General features: G+C 40.3%; 1 protein-coding gene across 1 annotated transcript; it reads right to left on the reverse strand.

Annotated features, from left to right (window-relative positions):
• Window positions 1-2563: 2563 nt before the first annotated feature.
• On the reverse strand, window positions 2564-7604 carry LOC147335818 (claudin domain-containing protein 1-like). Its single transcript, XM_086282510.1, has 4 exons — window positions 6799-7604; window positions 5818-5925; window positions 5496-5633; window positions 2564-4788 (listed from the first exon to the last, which is right to left on the reverse strand). The coding sequence occupies exons 1-4, from the start codon at window positions 7088-7090 to the stop codon at window positions 4568-4570; spliced, it is 759 nt and encodes a 252-aa protein (XP_086138636.1). The 5' UTR covers window positions 7091-7604; the 3' UTR covers window positions 2564-4567.
• Between the last annotated feature and the right edge of the window lie 2235 nt (window positions 7605-9839).

Genomic DNA, 9839 nt, shown 5'->3' on the forward strand with positions numbered 1-9839 from the left:
TGTATGCAAAGTATGTTCCCCTGAAATCATGGGAACATACTGCAATGACAGTAATCAGTGTCACTGCCTTTGTTCTTTTGTTCTTCCCGAGGCCAAATTCTTTCAGTCTGTTCCAAAGAAGCTACGTAAAAAAAAAAACCCATTACGAAACAACTGGCCCAGCTGACAAAAAGCATGTGCGTTTTTGTTATACTCGGGGTGTGCCCAGTAGCTGAAAGTGGATGAACTAAATAAATAAGGATTAGTTTCAACTGTGAATCATGCCAAGATATTCTTTTACAGATGGCTACTACAAGCTGAAATGTGTACGATAGGTCCACTTTCAAAATGGCTCTGCTCTGTTCCCCGTCTATCGTGACATGCTGTACAACCACAAACTGTATATAAAAGATGGACACTGTGACCATGCTATGTCATTATAGTTTTCAGACCTTTTGACATTTTGTTTTAAAAAGTAAAACAAATCAACAGACTGAACCATACTCTGTGGAGCTATGGACATTTGACTATTGATATTGTTAGCTGCCACGGTTAGCATGGCAAATCTATAATTCACTGTGACATAAAATAGGCTGGGTATTTTGTTTGCCCCCAAAAAAAGGTATAAAGCAAAATATAATTATAATTTGCAATGTTATAATTACTTTGAAAGTATTTGTCAAACTGAAATTACATTTACATAAATAACCTAATTTTAGATCAATGTTCCCTCTAAGCTGCGCGTGCGCAATTGCGCATGCGGCATGGTCTCTGCGCACAGAAATGAAATCTAACCTGAACTGAAATTAAAATAAATACGTTAACAATTCTGTTTTGCAGTGTTAGTCAGTGACTGGCTGCTCCCGTATGGGATTAGAATGATGCCACCTTATTCCATAGTCCAGCCAATAATGCGATTCACATTCGCAGCTAATCAACGTCGCTGACAGGCTATGACAGCGTCCTTATGTGCCGACACCGGTGTTTTAGCTAGCAAAGCAGCGTGGCTGATGTGGAGTGAAGCCACATTAATGACAACATGAACAACCATGGAAGATGTGAGCAGGACAGACGGAACAATTGACGGAAAAAGTGTGGACTTAATCCCAGTTTTTAAATTGTGTTGATAGGCCACGTAAAACCAAACCAAACCAAAATCAAAAAATTACTTTGGTTGGGGGGAAGTTTAGGAGTGTTTAGAGATGTGAGAGACTTGTGACTTGCGACGTTTAGCGCAAATCTTGTGTAGTTAGTGTGTAGTGTAGTCAATAGTTTTGTTGTGTGTGTCAGAACATTGAGGTGACTGCTGAATGTTACAGGTGTTACAGGAGTGATACACCTCCTGTTGTCAGGCCTGCAGGTATCAGGCCTTTGTTCTCCTTCATCTCATAGTGGACAGAAAGTATTTTTTGGAGTGACACAGATAATTTGTGTGGCATCAGATTTGATGCAGAACAGCTGATTGTTCTGTAAATTCTAGAAAAACGCCTTGGCTGCATTTTTAGGTTAAACAGCTGCAAATAAACTTCGTTGTTTGCAAAACTCAGTTACTTTTTTGAAGAAGCAACTATATAATTAATTGCCCAACATAGGTCATTATATTCTGTATTATGCAGACAGAGAGTTACAGGACTCTCTCCCAGACCACAAACTCATAATACAAGTCACAGCTTTATAGGAAGAAAAAAAAAGAAAGTTGTGTTTTCAAAATTGGAGTTCAAGATATTTTTACTTCCAATAGTGTTAACATACTACACAGTTCATGAACAAGATTTTTTTTCATTGTATGTGGGCTAAAGCAGTTAATTAAAAGTAGTCTAACATAAATGTAAATGCTGTAATTTGATTATTTTAATAAACCATGTAACTTGGATGGATTCGATGCTGGCGTGACCACAGTGCACACGTCTGCTACCAGAAAGCAGATGAACCACTGCTATTCTAAGTCAGAATCCAGTCAGACCTGCTCAGAAACTGGCACCTCCATAGGTCTGCGCATACAGAGAGAGGGAGATGTGAGATTATTAGTAAATGAGGCATTTAAGTACCTTCCTCTGCATGTCACAAACTTCTGCATAGACTGGGGTAATTATTCAACATCACATGTAATTAATGCACTAGTATAGCTGAAGTTACATATGTGCAGCATGTCCTCCCCGCTGTTGTGGTTCCCTGGTTCTTTGTACTTTGGAGTAAACTGTTGAAGTAGAGTGAAACTTCGACACTCCAGCACCATCTTGGCACCTACAAGAGATCAGTTATTTCAGTGTTTAAGCACATTAAACTCCATTTACTGTATGAATTACATTCATTTCAAACGTTGCAGTCGTTTTTTTTAAATCTCGGTGTATTTTCTATTTCCTGAGGAGAAACTGGCTGTACAAGCAAAGTCAAAATATAAAAGAAAAAAGGAAGCCGTGCAAGAGGCTGGCGCCGCGTCCAGGATGTACTCAGTGACTCACTCTGCGACAGTTGGGCTACGGTGATGATTCCTGCAATCCGAGTGCAGGCAGAGCAGGAGCAACAAGCTGATGAGCAGGAATTTGCATCAAAAGATGTTAACCACATGAGACTGATGACTGAATTCAGTTTTTACAAAACTTTTTATTGAAATGGTGACATGTGTTATGCTTGTTCACACTCACACACGATATTTAAATACATAGTTATCAACTGCTGCAGCTCATAACGGGGATTAAGCACTCTTTCACAAACAACACATGGTAGTGTGCATTCAGGGATTGAGTTTCCAGTATTTAAAGGGTGAATGTGTAAAATACAATGTGTTTCATAATGAGACGAACAGTGCATCATTTCAGATATTCATGAAGCTCATAAATCTTTATCAGCAGTGATATTTCACAAACAGATATCATGAATTTGTGGGTAATAGTGGTATTTTTTCTCTCCAAATGTAATTATTTTAATATTTATATTTTAAAAATATAGAAATTCACTACTGATTACTACAGCAATGGTCAGAATATGTTTGAAATTAATTTAGGTGCAAAGAAATGCTGTAGCTTATCATAATATGGCCTTTAAAGTACATTCATAGTGCCAACCAGGGAAATGAGACTAAAACAGTTTGTTTGTTTTTCAGCACATTAATCCGTCAGCTGAGGGACATACATCGATCAAATAAACAACAAAAAACACCCAAATATGAACTAAGAAAATTACTTTCATGAATGTATGTGCTCAACTAAAAAAAAAAAAAAGTAAATGAGCACTACTGTGGTTTTCACTTTTTTCTACAAAAATCAGTCACAACATGATGTGATCAAAAAGCAAACAAAGCAATGCAATACATACATCGTGTAGTAAACAAATTATACACACAGTCTGAACATAATAACTACCATAAACAATAAATAAATAAATAAATAAACTTAAGTAAAAAAAACAACAACAACAGAGGATTTGAAACAGAATTGTAAATTAAATTCTAGTCATGGGAACACTGTGTAAATACAACAAACCTGTGGCCACATTCTTCAAGTGCAACGAACAGGAACGTCATCACATTCAGCTGCAATCACGTGTGGCAGACTAGAAAATTTCACCAGCAGAGGTCTGTAAATACACACTTTTCCCAGACTCTAGTACTTCTTTTATTACTAAGTGTGCTTACTTATCACTAAAGTGCCTTCTGTCATCGCCATTTAAATGATAAAAATCACACATATCAAGGAACAGTAGTCAGTGTGCAGCTTTTTTTTGGTTAAATTAAAAAAACCCTACAAATTTGACTTCCTTTGCGAAATACGTCATCAACAAAATCAACAAAAATTGCGCAAGTTAAAATATTTTCCATTATACGTCAGTTGACTTGATTATATTTTTACAATGGAAGATTTATATTGGACTGAAGAAAACTATGACAACAACTGTGACGTTTTTAAAAGATAAAATTAAATCCTGTTCAATTTTCAACAGATCAAAGATGTTTAAAAATGTGCAGTACGCATGTGCCCTTATGACAAACAGGAAGAACAGCAATATCACAAAATCTCTGTAATCTGATAAGATGGGATGAGAAGGAAGGAAAACTGAAGTCAGTACACATGAAACCTGTGTAAACTGTCATTTAAGAACTTGCTTTTACTTTTCTTCCAAACAAGATTTTTTTTTTAAATTTATCTGGCACTCTGATACCAGGTATGCAGTTCACGGGGTCATGCCTTCTTATCACTGCCTCCAAAGAAATAAACTATGAAAATAAATCGCAATATATCTACTTTTCCGATGTGACTGACCTGCACTTTGGAGATTTTGATAAAATTTATGTTGTATGAAAGTAGGGCACTGCTAATGCTTCTCTACTTCGTTTCAAGTTAGTCTGAAGCACACGTATACTACATATTGTTCTGGTAAATCTGATTTGCAAACCATTTCCATCCCCCAGGAGATAAAAATCAAATCTGTTAACGCAGCAAGAAGGGTCATTAGTGTACAGGACATGCAAAAATTCTTAATCCTTGAGAGACAAAAACACGTAGAGGAAAAAACCCCCACAACTCATTAAGAAAACGAATCTTGGTGTCAGACTCTAAACAGGGCTTAAGATCCAGAGCTAAATCTCAGTTTATGCCACCCGGTAGGCAGTCATGCGGTAGTAGTTCTGACTATGGCTGCGCGCCGCCCACACTAGCAGGGCGGCAGCCATCATGTGGAGAGGTGAAGAAATGAGGACCAGGTACAGCGACCAGCCGAGAGAGCCGTCCACTTTGTCGGGTAGCATCGACACCCTGTGGAGCAGGTCCATCCCCGCCAGGTAGCAGCACACTGTGGCTAAGGTGCAGAGACCTGGATGGCGTACAGACACACTTAGTTAGGGTTTAATCACTTATCAGATTTCAAATTTATGTTTAGGTAGAAATTTTTGTGCTTATAGTTTGGTATTCACTTCGTAATAAGTCAAATGCTAAGCGTCCAGATAGTATATTTATCATTTTGCAGCATCACTGCTTGTTTCACATTAGATTGGTTAATGTGGAAAAAGCTCGACTATTAGGAAATAATATTAATGGAAACCTTCTTCTCGTATGGAAAAGTATTCGCTGTGAGCTAAAAGCTTGAGCTCCAGACTGCTTGAAACACTCTGCTTGTTAAATTTAATGCAAACAGTGTGTTTCAGACGGTGGTTGAACTGAAAAATAAAGATTATTTTGAATGTTTCATCAAGTTTCTTTTAGTTACCAAGAATAAAAGCTGAAAATGTGCATGATAGGTCCACTTTGCCAACAGATCTGCTTGGTTCCCAGTCATGACAATGTGAGATTGACTCAACATGCACTATAACCACAGACTGTGCATAAAAAAATGGACACTGACTAGATTATGTCATTGTGATTTTCATGCCTCACAAAAGCAATAACAAACCATGGAGAGAACTATATTTAAATAAGTTTGTAGAGTTACTTTCAGATGTAAAAGTTTACATCCCTGAACCCTTATTAAAATGTTTAATTGCACAGTCTGACAACATGTATGGATTTCAACATTGCTCCTACCAGCCAGCATGTGAAGCACTCCTATTCCAAGAGTTGGTGTGAGGCTTCGGCACAGACAGGCACAGAATCCAGTCAGACCTGCCAACACCACTAGACCCAGAGACACCAACGGCAGCAGAAACTGGCACCTCCACAGATCTGCGCACACACAGAGGGATGTGCGAGATAAGATTCTGCCCTGACTGGGATTAATGTAGTACTCAACATCAGATGTAAGTAATGCACTACTTAGACAAGAGGCTGAATCTAATATAGAATATTCTCACAGCTAAAGTGTGGTTTTTGCATATTTTAAAAAGCATAAACTTGTGGCTGAGCTTACATGTGCGCACCATGTCCTCCCCGCTGTTGTGGTTCCCTGGTTCTTTGTACTTTGGAGTAAACTGTTGAGGTAGAGTGAAGCCTCGACACTCCAGCACCATCTTGGCACCTACAAGAGATCAGGCTCCCGTTTATACTCCATTTACTGTGCATTTGAATTAAATTTTCATTTCAAACATTGAGTTTCGTACTACCTGTGGAGAAACTGGTTGTACAAATGCGCACAAAATGTAAAGGAAATGTGAAAGCCCTGAGAAAACTTTCTCACATTATGAAAAGAAATATAGCGTTAAGCACGACAGGAAATACCTACTGTACGGTTGGTTTTTCACCTACAAATGAAAGTGATCGTAAGGCCCAGGTAGAAATTGGTGATCAAAAAAACTGAGTGATCAAACTAATTGGCAACAGTGGTTAAAATTGAATGGCATGTTGGTGTGGTGGTTAGCACCAGAAAGCGAAAATCCACTCTGTTTGGAGTTTGCACGTTCTCCCCGTGCTTAGGTGTGTTCTCTCCCGATAGGCCAGCTCCCTCCCACAGTCCAAAACATGCAGTTAGTGGGGTTGGGTTAACTGGTGATTTTAAATTGGCTGTAGCTATGAATAATTTTTTTGTATGTGTCAGCCCTGCAGGGGACAGGCAGACCTGTCTGGGATGCACACAGCCTCTTGCCCTGTGACAGCTGGCACAGGGTCAAGCCCCCCCACGTGACCCTATAATGAATAATTGGAGGAACAGGGTTGGAATTGATTTCCTGTCTAAGTCTGTGTAGTGGGAAACAAAATAAAATGCTCTGCATAGAGATGTGATGAAAACAGAGGAGAGGCCTGGGAATATACCACACCTGCCTGAGACCAGATGCTCAATTAGAGAGCAGCAAAAGCCATCTCTGTATAGTTTAAACCATCTGAGACGTGAATGATCCAACTTCACGTAAAGCTACAAGGACACTGTGCTACTGACGTCAGCACATATACATACCTGGCTCTTTGTACCAGTGAGCGTTGGCAGGAACAAGCACACACCGCCACCAGAGGCCCACAGTCCCGTTAAGACGGAACAACGTGTCGCTGTAGGTTTTCTCATCGAATTCTCCGTCTATGAACTCCTCGTACAGCGAGCGCAACTCGGAAATGTTGGCCTCTCCGCGCACCGTGGGGCTGCTGTACTGGTACCAGTGCTGCGTTCCGATTGCCACCGACAGATACACGGTGGCTATGATGCTCAGCACGCAGGCGATGACCAGAGCTGTGGCGTAGCGATTGTCAACCATTGTTCACCGAGACAGAGACACGTCAGAAGGGATTAAGTTGATGCCAGCGGTCAAATCGTCGCCCGATCGTTGCGCCTCAATTTGGTCGACATACGATGCTTCCAGTCCCCCCACCCTCGCTTCTATCGCAACCACATTGGCATTAGTAACCTTGAAAAACGCACTGTGCTGTATACAGCGGCAGTGCTTTATTTTAATGATTGATACTGATCTCCAGTTCTGCACGAACGCTCAGCGTCAGCAACCCTGCAGCCCGGCTTGGATGCGCCATCTGTTCCCTTGTCCCACTTCTACAGATGGTGGGTGGCCCGACGCTGCGACGGTTCCAGAACAACAAGAGTCCACCACCACCTAAACAACAATCCAGGAAAGAAAGCAAAACGAGAAGCTGTTATACGATAGGCTAAGCCCACCAGCTTGCAAATGCAAATTGCATGTGTCTGATGGCAGGTTGATGCACCCAGGATGCTAGGAGTTGTAAACACACTAATCCCTGCGGTTTTCTCTTCCGGTTCCGCCGGTCAGCACAAATTAAAAATAGCCTCGTTTAATAGCGCGTACCTCAGTGGTTCCAAAACTTTTTTTTTGCTAGGTCCCCCTTTGTTTTACAAGAAAAATGTTTTTTTCCTGTGTAATAATATTCAAAATTGCTATCAATACATTTTTTAAATGCCTCTCTGTGCAAAATAGGTTCAAAAACATAAACAATTGTGGGATACTGTTTGTCCGTGATTTGGACAGCCCAGCGCTGCTCCCGATGCAGGGGAAAAGCAATTCTGCAGGGGACACCTACTTTGGCACTTGTGCAGGTGAAGCCAAGGGGAAGATATGCTTCACCATATTTTCTAGTCTTTGGCTTGGAAGGAAGTTGGTTTGGAAACACATTTGGCGATGCTTCATCTCCTGCTTTGCGTTTGTGTGGAAGCCCCGTCAAAAACCTGTCCATTATGCTAGCGGTGTCCAAGCCTTCTTTTTTTTCTTTTCATACCGCCCCCCCTCTGGCGTACCTGGTGAGCAGCCACAGACCCTCACAGGCTGACAAAGTGCTGCCTCGGTAAACATGGACTTTTGGGACTAGCTAGTCTCAAAAGCTGCCCAGTGATCGTCCAGCTTTATTTTTTTTAAACTTTTCGAACACTTTGGTCAATTACGCGTTAGAAAAATGTCCTCCAAACCCACTAATGCCTTTTGAAGGAAATTGCCTTCCCGGGTTTCCTCCGTGGCGTGAGCGATAAGCAGAGTTCTGTCCTTTCCTTCTAAGATTCCTAATTATTTAAAGTAACACTCAGGTATGCCATTCAGCTGGGTTAGTTACGACGTCGGGAGCAGCTTGGGAGAACAAGGAAACACAGACTGCTTCAGGTTGTCTTCCCAATCGACTCAAAGGTTTATTTGATACACAGCAGTTTATATAGATGAAAAAAAAGGTTCGTGTGTCAGCTTTCCCAGTTCAAACCGGTACAGACCAAATAAGGAAACGTCTTCCTGCCTTGTGAACAAAGAAGTATCCTGTGTGTAGTTTATCAGCTCAGCTACAATTTATGATCATCCCAGCAAAATACACTCCTAGACATAGAATACAGAGTTCTTTCATTAGTGAATTCTGAAACAAACCACCTAGCCTTTAACGAGCCTTTTCCAGGAGATAAAGAAAAAGGGAGGATGGGAGTAAGGAAGTGGTCTCATCTCTGTGGTATTTTCGACCTTGGGGTACCAGCTTGTGAGTCCTACACATTAATTCTTGGGTCACAGAGAAAGAGAAAAACAACTAGTAGTTGGGCCTTATTGAGTAACAGTTTTCCTGTATAAAACAATATCCTGTAAATGCTACTATGGTATCAAAATACCTAACACCTTTAAAATTAGTAGTATTATTGTAGGGTCCTTACTTTACAATATAAAGCGTCTTAAGCTTACTGTTATTACCGCCGATCTAAGCCGACTGCGCTATATTTTTTTACGCATTGAATGCGTAACACCCCCCCCCCCCCCCAATCCCCCAAACTGACGCTGTTTCAGTCCTCGAATGTGCTTTGTAAAACTTTGAAACACGCTTAACTGTTTAAACAAGTGAAAGGCACTTGAAAAATAGATTTGGTTCGATTTGATTATTAATAAAATTAAGTAGGTGAGAAGTTGGCCCATAATTAAAATCACATTGTGTGGTATGCAGAAAACAAGACTTGGCCTATAGCTTTGCCAGCCTGTAATTATTATGTACAAATGTAGGCCGCACGGCCTCCAGTGCTAAAATGAATTAATGAAATATATCATTAAATGGACTGGTTCTGATATAGTGTATTTCTACTCTATCTGAGCACTCAAAGAGCTTTACACACCTTGTCTCATTCATTACAAGCACTTTTTCTTAAGTTCTTTCTACCTAACATTCACACTCCAGATGACTGGAGACTGGAGCAGACAGGGATTTAAACCACCAACCTTCCAGTTAGTAGGTGACCTGCTCTATCACACGAGCTACAGCTACCCCAAAAATGTGCTATCAAATAAATACAATTTCAAATAAGTACACTGATGTTTTAAATGAAATGAATAGACATGTATGTATCTTAATAATGACACATTTAATGGATTATTTAATTATATATTTATTTAATTAATTTGCCACTCGTGGCCCTCCACATTGGGCAGGCTTACTGGTGAGTTGTTAGTAGTGAATGTTAAATAGAAAGCACCCCTGAGTATGTGGTTGACCTTCTGGTCGATTGAATGCGCGTTTAAAATCTCC

This window comes from Aulonocara sp. 'chitande type north' Nkhata Bay, linkage group LG3 (assembly GCF_057382095.1).
Source record: "Aulonocara sp. 'chitande type north' Nkhata Bay isolate Kocher_YH1m ecotype deep benthic linkage group LG3, A_spYH_male_GT1.1, whole genome shotgun sequence".
In the NCBI taxonomy this organism is placed as follows: domain Eukaryota; kingdom Metazoa; phylum Chordata; class Actinopteri; order Cichliformes; family Cichlidae; genus Aulonocara; species Aulonocara sp. 'chitande type north' Nkhata Bay.